Source organism: Rhopalosiphum padi, chromosome 2 (genome assembly GCF_020882245.1).
Source record: "Rhopalosiphum padi isolate XX-2018 chromosome 2, ASM2088224v1, whole genome shotgun sequence".
NCBI classification, from domain to species: Eukaryota; Metazoa; Arthropoda; class Insecta; order Hemiptera; family Aphididae; genus Rhopalosiphum; species Rhopalosiphum padi.
This window is the reverse complement of record NC_083598.1, coordinates 91,539,316-91,556,394: the sequence shown is the minus strand read 5'-3', so window position 1 is coordinate 91,556,394 and position 17,079 is coordinate 91,539,316. Positions and strand designations below refer to the sequence as shown.

Below are 17,079 nucleotides of genomic sequence, written 5' to 3'. Positions count from 1 at the left end.
ACTTCACTTATTTGATTCAATACAAATTATTCATATTAAGCTATTATTTATATCACATGAATTTATATTGTTTCTAATTTAAATTCATAAAAGTTGTATACAATTTAATTAATTAATTTACACAGACATATTTTAACTCTATAGTTTTATAACTAATAAAATGTTTTGTTTTCAGTGGGAAACTGCTATGGCATGATTGGATTTTATAATAACTGTCAAGTTTCATCCCACATCGAGCAATAGTAAAGGTATGTTTAGTTATAAGTTTTTTAGTAATGCAATCAAAAAAAATATTATTTAACAATAAATTGTACTTAGATTTAATACATTATAACAAACACATAGGTAAAAAAAATTTCTCACTGAAAAGAAAAGTTCCTTTGTAATTTAATTGTAGGTATATAACTGTATATCATAAGTATTATCTTTATACATTTTATTGATATTATGTTTAAGGTAAATACAAGTATTTGCCTATTAATGATTTTATTTATAAAGATATTTACAAAAAATCAGTTCCCTCTTGGCCTTTTACCTATTTACCTAGTTAAGTTGAATGCTTAATAATTGAATTATAAATTGAAAAATAAAATCCTTTACTAATATACATCTCTGAAATTTAAAAAATATAAATATTAGTGTTTAGGAAAGGATTTATAAATAGAAACTCATTCTAATAATTATCAAATGTTTGGTTTAACTATTAGGTATGGTGGACCTGAGTTGGATACTATCTGAAAATGTCACTGTTATTTTTATTGGTTATAACTAATAAATAAATTAATAACATTTTTAAATAAAATAATATCATTGAGAATAATAATCCTACTTTTATATTCCTTTAATTATTTATTTACAATATAAAAAAGTATTTAGTATTTTATAATATTAAATAATTAAAATGTATGTAAAATATAACCTTTATGACCAAAGATGAATATTTTCTTGAACGACATGCTCAAGAATTCATCAAACATCGCTCAGTTATTTAAATATATAATAATATAAATAATAAATCATAATTTTATATTTTATTTTATTTTCTTTTTTATACAGGGTGTCCCGCGAGGATTTACCCATTGCGATATATCCTGAAATAATAGAGATATCATAATTCTGGTTTTTTAATAAAATTCACAGGGACAAGAACTACAAATATTTGATGTTTTAATTTATTTTAATGTTTTGGTAAAAAAGTTAAAAAATATATATTTTTATTTAATTATTTTCAAAAAAATTGAAGTTAGCAATTTTTAGAGTTCATTTTTCTGAAAATTTTGACGTTTTAACATTTTAATGGCTATCTTGTCGTATGCGCTCTACAGGCGACATTACGACTGCAGTATGCGCTCTACCGTTTGATTGCACTCTACCGTTAACAAAAAAATGCAATAAATAATTAACCAATGAGTCAAGTGTTATACCATATTAAATGTTACAAACAATTATAAATTATAATGTATTGTATAAAATGCTATAAAATATTTATAAAAGACTGTTCGTCATTGTCTCATCCTTTTTAAAAATAATCAGAAAAAATAAAAATAAAATAAATATAATAATATAGGTAATTAAAAAACTTGTCCATGTCTCTCAGAAACGCGTCAAATGTGTCAATCTTGTTCAAACTTCTCCACCACGTTTCAATGAGATACCTGTAATAGTTATTACTTATTATATTTATTTATATAATTTATTATATTATTATATTATTATATTATACCTTGGAAGTAATTCTGGAGTTGTACCACACATATTTTTTATAATTTTAGCCTCAATGGGCGCCATAAACTTTCTATTCTTTGGGTATGTGCTTTTGATATTGGATCTACAAAATTTTCGCTATGATTTACAATATTGTGACTGTACCCGAGATCCGAAAGTCCATTATAACCTGACCAGCCATCGGAATGTATTGTAGACCCAGAAATGACCTCTCTTTGTATAATATTGTGTAATGTAACCTTGTCTCTTTTTTGGATTACAAAATATCTTCCTTCGTTGTTATTATTACACAAACCGAATACCCATGGTCCATCAAGCCGTCTTCCATAATTCCTTGCTCCATTTTCTAGAGGATCAATATTTTCCGAGTCATCATCGACGTTAAGATTTTTGGATGGTAAATCTCCAAGTCAAAGCCGTTCTTTATTATTTAGTAGTAGAGCGCATACAACAAGATAGCCATTTTAATTTCATCAATCTCCTGATTTTTAATATTTTTTCTAGTTTTAAGAAAAACTGCGAATAGTGTTGTAGTGGTATCAATATATCAAACATGTGGCCTGCCTGATCGTATGGTCGGCAAACGCTTTCAGTGTAATTCACAATTTTTCTTGATTCTAGAAAAAATATTAAAAATCAGAAGATTAATGAAATTAAAATATTGAAACGTTAATATTTTCAAAAAAATAAACTCTATAAAGTGGTTATCTTCAATTTTTTTGAAAATAATTAATTAAACAAATATATTTTTTAACTTTTTTACCAAAACATTAAAATAAATTAAAACATGAAATATTTGTATTTCTTGTCCCTATGAATCTTATTAAAAAACCAGAATTATGATATCTCTATTATTTCAGGAGATATCGCAATGGGTAAATCCTTATGAGACACCCTGTTTACCTAATTATCTATTGTGCTTATTGTAAAAAATGTCTATACAGGTTGTATAAAAAAAATATATAATATTTTTTTTATTTTCACCAAGGTTTTCACTGTGTTTAAATACTTTTATGGACATAAAAGGTGATGTATGTTTTCCTTGCTTACAAACCTTTTTAATTCCATTGTTTAAATACAAGTCAAATTAAGTTAGATGACACTAATAATTATTAATTGGATAAATATAATTTCAAACTAGTGTGAAATTATTTCATTTAAATAATATGTGATATTATTATCTAATGATTTTGAGTACTTATTTTTAACTTAATAAAGTTATAACTACAAATTTATTTGAACATATACATAGTGCCTGATATTTAAAATGTTAAAATAATTTTAATTTATATAAGAAATAATTATATACATCAAATGTATTGATACAATTTTAAATGTTGATAATTGTTATCTATACTATTAAGGTTTTTGTATATTTTAGAATATTAGCTACTTGTATAACTTGTATTACTTGTATTAAAATGAATCTATCTCTTTATAATTTTCCATTTTATTTTAGACAAAATATTCAATGCAAATACTGCAAATACTGCAATTATAATGAATAATTTTATGATTTTTCTCTTCTTAATAATTTTGTACATATTTTTTTATGTACATATAAAAAAATTTGGAACAGATTCAATGAATGCTTAAAAAAGCCAAGGTAAATCCAATATCATTAAGATTGTTATCCATCTTTATGTATTTACATAAAAAATATGTCCAAAATTAAGAATACAAGTCATAATTTAAAATCATTAAAGTCATATTTATAATTATTTTGTTGCCATAATATGTCATATTTTTACTAATTATAAGTATAATCAATGGAATCTGTTTAAATATACAAACATATATTTTTGTGAGTTAAAACTAAATTCAAGTGTAAACTATCCTATAGAATCTTATAGGAATTAAAAAAAGGTATAAACACCTAATATTAAGAAATTTATTGATATAATTTATATTGAAAACTAAGTCGTTATTAGTAATTTAATCACAATAGACCAGGAGAGACGATTGTGGTGATTGCCCCTTTCACCCTCTTATTTGTGCCTATTAACTATCTGCAACCCCTCCCCCATGTTATTTAGGGCTGGATCCTATGGCCCTGCAACAGACGGACGGAAGAACTATATATTTATACAAAGATTATTGAAGATTATATGTCATATGATTAATTGATTTATTATATTCTGTTATTATTTATTTCTACTCACTTAATTTAAAAGTTACCATTTTGTTTACATTTAGGCAGGTAATGTTTGGTTATATAGCCAAAGTATGTAATAGTAACAACATGTGTCCTGGGTAAGTAACAAAGATTCTGATTTATGTGTACTAAATTCAAATGGTTTGGAATAGTGCAAAGAATTCAAAATACAATTCATTTAATTATTAGTCACTGTTTCGATCTTTTGTGGATACTAGAAGAGATCATTCAGTTCTAGAGTTTCTTGTAACTCATTTAATAACATAGCAATAAACTGTTTGTCATATAAATTACAGTAAGATTAGCAGTCCTGACTAATTATTAATATTTGTATAGAATAACCATTTAACTGGCTATTCTAATTTTTTTGGTCAATATTTATGATTTTAAGAAAAATGTTGCATCACAGATAGTGTGCAACATTTTACCTAGCTTATATTATCATCAAAATTTATTTATTCTTAGCCACTTGATAGACAGAAAAAATATTCTTAAAAATATATTTACAAAATAGTATTATTAAATATATTAATTTTCTGTTATACAAACATCAAGATCAGGTATATTACTTTTATCCACATAATCCATATTTAAAATTATTATGTAAGCTGATAGAACTAATATCACTTTTTCTCCCAATATATGTTCCTGTAGGATTGCATACTGCATGAAAAGTATGAAGCAGTACACTCTGAAAAAATTGTAGCTACTTCAAATTGTATTTACATTTATTATTATAATTATTTATAATAGGTTAAATTTACGTAGAACTTTAAAACAATATTTGTTTTTAACTAATAATAGTGATAACTCATCAATAATTATTGTGTATGACTTTAATTCTAGGTTGCCTCTAGTAAAATTATTCTGCACTCATCTTGAAAATAATTCTACTCGTTACATACTATGTATGTTCCTGACATAAAACTGATTTACTTGTATAGAGCAAGGAGGTCACCAAACTCCTAACTTAAGAGTTATATACAATTTAAAAACTGCTGTTCAAAATATGTGTAGGTAATCAGTAATCACTAATTAGTGGGTAATTGTAATTAAAAAAATTAGTTATTTTTAAGAAAATAAAAATGTAATGAATATAATACATAAATGTAGGTTTTGAATGGTTGGTATGCCATGCTGTGGTGTCATTTAGAAAAGTGTAAAGAGAAATTAAATTTGGTATGGTTCCATATTTTTAAAAGAAAAGAGTTGTAATATTGTTTAACATTGAATATTTAACTATAATATAGATATTATAAAAAATAAACAAAATAATGATGTAAAAAGTTCATTTTTGAATTATAATTAGCACACTAGCAAAGAATTTTCAGCATGCCATAGTCTGAAAACTCCTGGTATAAAGCTTCTTAAATATATATTGAGTCCATTAACTAATCATTACAAGACAATAAGAAATTATAATTGTTAATTGTTCAAAATCAATTACTAAAAACATAAATGCATTCATCAAAAATTATTTTAGTTTTACTACCAGTTCTTTAATATACTTATTATCTATAATTAACCAATAGTATTAATGAGTTACTGAGGTTTCTTATTAATACATTGACTTCATTAAATTTTCTATTCATAAAATATCATGATTAATTGGTTTATAAATCTTTTATTTTGGCAATGGCCAATGTTTTTATATCTCATATAACAAAATATTTGTATTTATTATTTAAAAATTATTTATATAAATATCAATTGGACGAATAATTAATAAAATAGTCCATATGGTATTTATAAAAATTTTACTAAAAAATAATTTTGTTCTATAGTTAATTCTACATGTCTAATAAAAAAATGTAGCTTTCTTAATTTTATGTTAAAATCATGAGTAGATTGAAATGTAAAAACTAATTTGTACTCCTAAAATCTTTTGGAAAATTATTTACATGCCTATGTACTAACTTTGTTGTAAAATAAAAACTACAATAAATAGTGAAGTAAAGTTAAGCTTAGCTTTAAAAATGTATTCATGTTACTATGATACTTACTTCCTTGTCTACTTAACAGATTAAATAAAATTGTATTAAATTCAAGAATCATATAATGTAATTTTAACATATTATATAAGGAAAAACAAAAAATACCTTTGGTCCTAAAAATTTCAAATGTATCTTGATTCTTTATTAAATTGCATTTTCATTTATACTATTGCTTTTAGCTTTCTATTTTGCTTATGTAGTTAATACCATTTATGTTAATATACTATGGTTATTTTTTACATACATTTTTTTTTATTAATAATATATTATTCATATATATATACGTATATATATATATATAGATTTATTGTTATTTGATTAATTATGTATCTAACAAAGAGAATACATTTTGCTTAAAATTTATTTTGAACAAATAAATATTAGTTAATTTTTTTTTTTATATTAGTGGCATTGAATAAATAGTGAATAAATACTTTTTTTTTAAAGTTGTGACTTATTAATTAATAATTAGAATTTTTATTTGTTCAAGAGATGTTAACGATCAATATTTTGTAAATATTTCAAAAATGATTTTGAATGATACATAACTTAGTTGTATTATATAATAATATAGTTGTATTATATAATAATAAAATAACAAAATAAATATTTTAACTTTTTGTTGTTATTAACTTAGTATTTATTCAATAGGATTAATGATTGATTCCTTATTCAAAGTGGATGGCCAGTTTCCATGTCCAAAATGTGAAAAGTCATATGTGCATTTAAGAAATTTGCATAGACATTTGAAAAATGAATGTGGCATCGAACCATCTTATCAATGTCCTTGGTGTCCAAAAAAATGTAGATATAATTTTACATTGAAATCTCATATTTATGGTAAACATTCATCAACATCAGCTATGTCTATATGATTGTTGAATATACTGATCGTATAGGTACATTTATGTATTATTTTAATAATAAAACAATTTTAGATTGGTACTAATAACTAATAATCAATACTTGAGTGTTTTTAAATAAAATATTTATATTAAGTTATTATTAGTTTTAATCTTAGTGTTACATATTAATTTTATTTCAATCCTTCTAATATACTGAAATGTGTAGATATCATAATTTGGGATTTATCTTATGACTGATTTATTTATTTAACCTTTTATAATTATTATTTTATATATATATATATATATATATGTGTGTATGTATGTATGTTTTAATTTATTCAATAGCTATTAGCTACACTATTATTATTGTTTAATTTAATTAAAATGTTATAAATAAATATACTTAAGTATGTTTATTATTTGAAAAAATGGTTCTGATTATACTTATGTATACCTATAGTAATACATTTTCGATACTAATGTATACAATTTCAGTTTGTTCCTTTAGAGTTTAGAAACTATCCCAAAAGGTTATTTGATCTCTAAAACTTGAAACAAATTTTTGAATCAATATAATTATTATTATTTATAAAAATATTAATGATTATAAATGTATAGTTTAAATGTCAAGTTAGAGTTTGATAATTATTAAATATTGATATCAAGAATTACGTTACAGTTTTTGAAAAAAATCAATTAAAATGTATTATAAAATTTCTCTTAAAATCCTGTTTTTCCAATAAAATCTTTTTTTCAAATGCTTAAAGTTCATATTTTAATGAAATTGAATATTTAATTAAATAATTATGACTTAAACAATTTATTGAATTTAGTATATGTTAAGCATAATGAACATTTCAAAATATTTGGACTAATTTTAAATTACTTAACCATTTTATGGTAAGTTGGTATTGACTTTTTTTAAGTAAATAACGGATTTATATATAATTATAATACAAAAATATGTAAGTATATAATATCGGTATTCGTTTAGTATGTGACCTACCGAACGCGTGACCTATCGTATAGGATATTCGTTTAGTATATGCATGACCTACCGGACTGATAATTAAATAATAAATAATTGAAAAACGGTCATATTAAAAATCATAAAATTAAGTTACTTTATTATTACAGATTACGGATTACATTCAATATCAGTCAACAAAATATCAGTGTAAAAAAAATACCAATACCAACACTTATAAAATAGGATATGTCATTTTTTTTTAACATTTTTGTCAAATTTTTTTGAAAAATACTTTTAAAAAATATTAGAAATACTTGTATTTGAATACTTTACAAAAAAAAGATAACAGATAGTAATCATAGTCATAATAATAATATAATAATCGTGATAGTTACGTGATTTTTCATTCGTCAGTCATAAAATTATTTTATTATAAATATTAAATTATTTTTGGCAATACACTTTTTGTATATCACTTAAAAATTTAAAAAAAAATTGTATCTTGCCTGTTAATAGATCTGTAGTTATATTATATAATATTAATATAATAAAATTATACAGATAAGCAAGCATAGGTTGTCCGTACCTATAATAATAGTATAAATAATCGTTTTGGTAGATCACATACTAAACGAATACCATAATATTTGCTATATTTTTTAAAAACAAATTTCTAATTTATAGAATAAAAAAAATAATATTAATATAATATAAATTATGCTTAGAAATAGATTCAATTATATACTTTGCTCAAAATTACGAATGATGATAAATGATTCATAGAATTTAAAATTACAAATCTAATACATATATTTATAGTAACTCCTTACTCAATTGTTTTGTGTAGATATAACAATTTATGTGATTGCTTTTTCATTAACATTTTTTTTTTAAATTAACGGTATTAATTACAATTAAAAGTTAAAAGTTGAAGTAGTATTTGAACTTAATTATGTGTTGGAAGTTTATACTTCATATAATTTCAAAATATTTGTGTAGATAGAAATCATTTTAATTTAATTTTAAATATTAATTAAGCTTAGATAATAATAATATAGTGTACCTTTACATCTATATATATTTATGTTATATCTTAGAGAATTACTGACTTTTCAGTTTTATTATTTTTTTTAAAACACCTTTATATTTTTTGCTAGCAAGTATTGTATACAAGTCTCAAGTGATAAAAATTCCACAGTTATTATATAGAGTACTTGATTAAATTAATTTTAATACTATAATTGTCAAGTACTCATGAACTGTTTTTCTATCATAACACAATTTTTTAGTGTTTTTTTACCAAAAAATATTTCTAAAATTTGTTTTTACCCTCCAGTAATTTAAAATTAATTTTTTCCACTAGCTGCTTTACAGAACTACTTATGATACCTTATAAATAAAATATGTTTGAATAAGCTACAGTATTTTCTTTTTTCAAAGTTACCTATTTTAGTGTATATATAATGTTTATGTATTAAATATAGAAGTAATATGAAACAATTATTATAAATATTGAGATTATAATAAAGTTATATTGTTATAACGTCTATGTTTTTTAATATATTTTTGATCATGGTCTTATTTTATGTTGATTAAAGTTTGTGGATTATTGATATTTGAAAATCTACCATCTAATGCTTATAAGCTTAACTGTAATCAATTACTAATTGCTTTAATAAATATCATCAAAAACATCACCTAGAGTAAATTACCATTATGAAATATATCAATACTAAATAATGATATTTTTACTACCTTCCTATTAAATTAATATTTATTAATAATTTTTTTGCTAAAAATTATATAATTAATATTACAGCTTTTAAATAATTAATAAAAGAATCATGTTGTACATATTTTTAAACACAATTTTATTAAAATCTTTTATATTTACTACTGTTCTTGATTTATATATTAATTAATACTAAAATAATCGTAATATATTTCTTTTAATTTATCTTGGTGTTAGAAAAGGAAGTTAAAAATATGCACTGTGAGTTCTAACTTCTGATCTTCACTAAAACTAAATATCATTTTAATTCAAGCACGTTAATAGGACATAGTACCTAAATGTGTTGTCTCCGTCTTATACATTTTGATCAGGTTATGATCTTTTTGAAACTGTACATTTTAAAATGAACATAACTTACTTAAAAATAATAATATAAATAAAAGCTTACATAGAGCCCTAGATAATAATCTTATGTTTAAATTTTATAATAGGTCAATTCACTCTAGTATCAAAACTAATAATACCCATTAAAATTAACGAACGAAAATTTGCTATGGTGTATGTGTGTAAGATGGAGACAACATATTCGGGTACTACGTCCTTATAATAAAAGTGGGTTTTTTGGATGGGTGGTGATGGTGGTGGGTAGGAAATGTGGACATAAATTAACTAATATGAATTACAAACTATATGGTATAAAATAATCAAGAATGTTTTTGTAATATGTTTTGAAGAGGTATAGACTCCCAAAACCCACACCTTCTGTTTATGTCCTCATAATGACCATTTAATATTTATATTTTTCTCATAATTAAAAACTTTTTAAATTAAGATAAATCATAAACATAAAAAACTAAAAAGTAGATTGGTATTTTTGATGATAGCTTATGGAACAAAACCACATAACATGTGTGCACATTTATAATTCAAAAGACGAGTAAACTAAAAACATGTAAAATACAATTTATTTAACTATTTTAATTACTGTTTTATTTTTTTACAGTTAACTTTTATTATCGTGGTAACACTAGAAAAAATGGTTCTGGTGATAATGTTTGTCCACAGTGTGGCCGAACTTATCGCCATAAAAATACTATGTTAACTCATATCAAATATGAATGTAACAAAAAGCCTCAGTTTGTTTGTAAATTTTGTGGAAAATGCATTTACTATCCTTCAAACTTCAAGAAACATTTAGTACTAAAACATGGCTATATGGATTGACCAAAATATATTGATTGGAATAAATAAAGAACCTAATTAATCTGAATAATTACAGAAGGCAAATTATAGTTATATTGTTTTTTTTAACTATATATAACTTATGACTAATATATATTTTATTAGTTTAATAATAATATTATAAAAAATCTTGTTATTCTAAAGTAATATCTAGTAATATCCTACACACATCATAAACACTTCTAATTGTAAAAACAAGCAAATTTCAAATTATATGATAAATGTAATCTAACTTTTGTGTTATTATTTAAAAATCATTAAATTTATTACATTTTGGACATATATTTTAAACATATTTAAAATACATAAGTACTTATGAATGTTACTTATCAGTTGTTATATGTATTATAAATTTATTTATTTATTTGTGTTATAGTTAACACTAATGAATACTTCGTAAATTAATTTAGTAATAACAGATTTTTCTTAAATATTATATTTCAAAATACCAATCTAATACAGTTAATTACAATATTAAAAATATTTTTAAAATTTCTAAATTTATTTTTATGAAATAGGTACCTAATAAAAATGTTATTAAAGTAGGTAGGGATATCTTAAAGAAAGAGTAAAAGTGTATTTTTTTTTTTTTATATAACTTTATTTGTCAATCTTATTTAAAATTAAAATAAAGTATTTTATCTTAAACCTGTATTTTTAAGATTGGTAAAATTTATCAGAAACGAAACCAGTCTCTGGTGAACATAGGAACATGGATCTTCACAAAACCATGTTTTATTTGAAATAAAAGTTATCTACTGATTTTAAGATCCTGAGACATCTTCATCCTGTAACTTAAAAGGTTTTTATCAATAAATTATAAATTTTTTAATTGTGTTAGTCAAATAGTAATACTTATAGAAACTATAAAGTATTTAATATGTCTAGTTATATGCATGTACATTTTATACATTATGGTACCACATATAGTTGTTTACAACAGTGGCTATAAATATAGATACTAGAGAGGATTAATTAGTTGTCAAATATTGATTATAATATTTTAACATTTGGCATACAAATATAATTTACTGTATCTTTCTCCAACTTCACAGAATTTTATCCGTAGTAAAAAATAACAATCTAATATAGTGCATGTGCAAGGTATGATTTTTTTTTTTTGCTGCATAATCTTACTTTTTTCAGAATTTCTTATTGCACTTTCCCTTCCTCTAAATAATAATAACAATGATAACATTTCTTAATTGTGTTGGTCAAATTAATAATAAAAATGTTTATTTTTTCTTTAAGTCGGTTACACACTTAACTGTGTCATGAGTCATTTGTTATGTATTTTAAACTTTTAGATAACTTGTTACCAACTTTTTTTTCACTGGCATTTTAAATACCAAGCTTAACCCTGACAACACTATCTAATGTGAACCCAGCCGAAATGTTTAATATGTCTAATTGTACGAATGTATGAATATATATTTTATAGGTAAAAAATATAGTTGCTTACGATGTGAAAATAAATACAAATACAAGAGAGAATTAATTCAGCATCAGAGTAATAAATGTGGTGTTCCTCCTAAATTTTATTGTGGCGAATGTCAAAAGTCTTTCAAACAATCTACTAATTATAAGCTTCACATGATGAAAATACATTGTAATTTTAATCAATAATAATATAAGATTACAATCATTTACTAATATTTTGTTAATTTCATAAATATTAAAATATTTCAACCCTTATTGATGATTTTCAATATAGTATAAAATGTTAGTTTATGTATTTAAAATAATAAATGTACAAATATAAACGTATAATATATTATTCAATTTTAAGTATTAGTAAAATATTTAAAAAATGAAATGTTTTGTTTTTAATTGGTTTTCAAGATATTTATTGTATTTTTCTTTTTATGGTTTATAAATTATATTGATTTGCACTTTGCGTACAAATATGACTGTAGTATTTTTTTTTCATTTTAATTAAGCTGTACTATAAGTCTATAAGTATAATAATTTGAAAGGTGTGTGTACAGGGTGAGTATAATTTTTTTTGTACAACATTCTTACTATTTTGTAGAATTGCTTATAACAACCTGTTCTACCCACAAAATAATTTTAATTTAAAAGTCAGTGTCTCATTTTACTATGTCATGTAGAAGGCTGAATTGAATATATTTACCATTTTTTTTTAATTTGTTGCTAACATTTGTTTTTAGTTATTTATTAAAAATAGATCATAAGCCAACACAATGTAGTATGATACCAGCTGAATTTCTAATTTTATGAATGTATAAATGTTTATGTTTTAGGTAAGATATATAGTTGTCTACGATGTGGCCATAAATACAAATACAAGAGAGGATTAATTCAACATCAGAGTTATGAATGTGGTGTTCCACCTAGATTTTATTGTAGCGAGTGTCAAAAGTATTTCAAACAACCAACTAGTTATAAGCTTCACATGATGAAAATACATTTTGAATTTAATCAATAAGATAAAAATCAGTCAAGTTATTTGCAGATTTCTAACAAAGCTGTTACATTGCCTACTACTCCTTCTAATAATAATCATATTAATTTAAGCTCTTGGTTTATTGATCCTGATGAAATTTATGATTATTTCATTTCATTAGATTTACATTCAGAGACAGGACCTGATGGTATACCATCAATGTTTTTAAAATGTTGTAATCCTATACTTGTAATGCCACGTAATTTTATTTGCAGTTAATCATTAAAACTTGGCTTTTTCTGGATTTTTGGAAAAATTCTTTTGTCACACCGATTCATAGGGGGATAGATATAATATTATTAATTATAGACTGATTTCTAGAATGTCTATTCCCAAAATATTTAAAGCTATAAAACTTAAAAAGTGTTCATAATTGTTTTCTCTCTTATTTGGAAAAATTAATAAATCTTCAGATCTAATAATGTCAATCTCCACTAATATTCTACTTTATCTGTCCAAAATACTTAAAGTTTTAAACGATTGTATTTAGTTAGATACAATCTATACTGACTTTCAAAAAGCTTTTAATTAAGTTCAATATCACCTTTTAAAAAAAATATATCTACATTTGGTTTTCATGGACATTTTTTGAATTGGTTATGGTCCTATATAACATGTTGATCTCAAGCAGTAAAAGTGTCATATTGTATTTTAAGCTATTTCTCAGTTAGCTGTGGTATGTCACAAGGTTCCAATTTAGGTCTCCATTTATTCATAATATATTAATATCTATTAATGATTTTCCCTTTATTTTTGATAACACAGTCGATATAATTATTTCTCTATCTGATGCTTTAAATTTACAAAGAAATTGTGATATGGAGTCGCCAAAGTAGCTTGTTATTAAATATTGATAAATGCAATGTAATTACTTTTTCATGTAATGATAATGCTATTAGTTATGATTACAAAATTAAAAACTGTTCCGTCACAAAGGTCGCTTCAACTATAGATTTAAGAATTATTATTAATTGCAATTTGTCTTTCAAATCTCATATAAATATTTTTATTAAAAAGCTCTAAAGATGCTAAGCTTTATCAACCAAATTACAATCAATTTTAAAAATATTAATTCTTTGAAAAATTTGTTCTTATATTCCATTTACTTCAAAGAACTCGTATAATATGCGAATTAGTGAATAGGGGTTTATATCTTGTGAGGTAGAAAAAAGGTTGCAGACATTATGTTTGTTTTTGACTTGTTGCACAGTCACATTTTTTCCCCAGAATTGCTTTGTATGATTGGATTTAATATAAAATTATTCATTCTTTAAGGAAATCAAACTTATTTTATGTCCCATTTTACAAAAATAATTATAGTTCAACTTTTTTCTTTCCTAGGGCATTAACATTAGCAAATAATATTATGGATCGTGTAGACTTTTTCTTTATGACTTTATGTGTTCTTTTAATCGAAATGTATGTATTTTTAGCTTTAAATTCAATTAAAATTCTATTATTATTGATTTATTGATTGCCTTATCGCAGTTAGTATAATTATTTAAATGTAGTTTTATTATTATTATTTTATATCTGTTATTTTCATTATTTATTTGTTATACTGTTAACTGTCAAATCCTATAGTTGTTAATTCAGACTACTAAATTACTATTTTCACAAAAGGGTCTTTACCCATTTATTATACATAAATAAATAAATATTTTATTTTTATTAGTTTCACAAGTATTTCAACTTTTTAAAAAAAAAATTTTGGCGATTTTCTTTGTTGCTATTACTTTAATATGGTTTTAGTTAATTTATTTAGAATAATAAATTTATAAGTATTAGTAAAATCTCATAAAATGTAAATATATTGTTTTTAATAGAGTTATATAGTTTAATTATCATTATTTTCTTATAAATTATATTGGATTGCACTTTTCTTACTAATATGAGAGTGATGGAGGTAGTCTTCTCCTTTCTATTCATTGGGTATAAATTATAATTATTTTAAAGTTTATTAAAAATTTAATATTGTGCACTATGACTTTTTCAATCAAATAAGTATTTATCACAAAAAAAATTATATATTCTTAAAGGACCATGAAGGAAAAATAATACAACAAATTCCTAAAAAATAGCTAACTAAAGAAAAATTGTCAAACTAAAGTTGTCTATGTCTTTTTATTTATGAGTTGGTCATTTAAATTTGGCGCATGATGTCATAGAACCTATTCTCACGGTATCTTTCAATTATTACATATTACGCTATAAATGCATTTTAGATTTCATATAATTGTGTACAAAAATAATTACACAATAAATACTATTTATTTTTATTTTTTGTGTTAACTCTTACTGATTAAATTTGTTTTTGTCGTTTTCTACTAGGACTAGATTAGTATTTACTATTTTAGTATTTTTCCTTTTTTTTTTTGTGTGTGTTGTTAAAAATTAAATACTATTGCAGTAAACTTATCAATATTACATCACCATATAAATTTGAACGAACAAAATTATATTTTTGTAATGTCCATAATTATTTTAATACTAACCATAATGATTATAACTAATATTTGGGTAAATCATAGGCGCAACTAGAACTCTATTTCTGGGTAGGCTAAATTGAATATTGATATCAGCAACCCAGGGGGCTTTGCCCCTACACCACTAGTATTGATAACATATAAAACTGGGTGGGCTAAGCCCACCCAAGCCCCCCTTAGTTGCGCATATGGGGTAGATCAATGCTTCATATAAGTAATTGATGTTATCAAGAATGCACAATATTACCAACAGGTCTCAAGTGTATTTGTTGTTCAGAAATAGACATTTTTAACAAGTTATGTGGTAGATATAAATGTGCAGTGGCGCAACAAACGGAAGAGTTAAGGGGTTTTAAATATAAAAATAAATTTTTTCCTTTCATGGTCCAGTAAAGATTTAATTTTATTTCTTAAAATATTTATAATCTAAAAAGCATATTCTATTAATAAAAATTATTGTCATAGATATTAAATACAATTGGTCAACATTTTAAATTATAATTTGCTGCTATGGTCACAATAATTTATCCACTATTTTATTACCTTGATAAATATTAAATTTAGTATCCTTATTAATAATTATTAATATATTATAGATTCATAGATTATCTTTTTAAAATAAGGGATTTACAATTTATATAATATAAGTAAACATATATAACTATGTTTTTATTTTTTTAGCAGTAGTAAAATATTTAATTTGTATATTAACTTAAATGATTTGTTTTTAATATTGTTGTATAGTATATTTAATTTGTAAGTTATATTATTATATAGTGTATTACTATAATTACACTACATGCACACAACTATTACTTGCCGTATTTTTTTTTTTAACACATTGAATATAATATTTTTGTGAATTTTTTAAGGATTTCTAATACTCCCAACCCCTTTCTCAAAATAAAATAAAAATTTATTTAGAAGTGTGTACTTAATGTACACAATCAAAATGTATCTATTATAATGATAATTATTAGATATTATTAAGCATAAAAATACTTAGTATATTTCTATTCATAATTATAATATCTTGATGTTATGTTTAATAACGAACAATTTTTCATGTCATAATACTTGTTAATTAATTATTATTTTTTTTGTAATAATATGAAGTCTAAATTATAAAATAATGTTTGTTTTAAATGATATTATTTTAGACAATTATATAATTTACAATAATAAGTACAGTAAAATCCCGTTACAAAAAACTCCAGGGAGCCGAATTTTTTTTTCGTTATAAGTTCTGATTTTCGGCAGGGGATTTCTATGACTTTTGTTATAACGAGATTTTTTGTTGTATTGGTATTCATTGTAACGGTAATTTACTGTATTAACTATTACAATTCTTTTGTCAATTACTCAACAATTTTAGGTTAGGTTGATACTCTTAACCATTAATATCATAAAATAACTAATTTAAACCTTATAAAAAAACTCAAATTTTCTTTTTCTATGTA

General features: G+C 22.8%; 1 protein-coding gene across 1 annotated transcript in view; it reads left to right on the top strand.

The window, feature by feature from the left end:
- The window catches only part of LOC132920679 (longitudinals lacking protein, isoforms A/B/D/L-like), a 243,860-nt gene extending 233,197 nt beyond the window's left edge, over positions 1-10,663 (top strand). The window contains exon 5 of the mRNA XM_060983286.1: positions 10,428-10,663. Within this exon, the coding sequence (XP_060839269.1) occupies positions 10,428-10,648 (221 nt within the window). The 3' untranslated portion in view covers positions 10,649-10,663. The remainder of the gene's footprint in view (positions 1-10,427) is intronic.
- Positions 10,664-17,079: the final 6,416 nt, after the last annotated feature.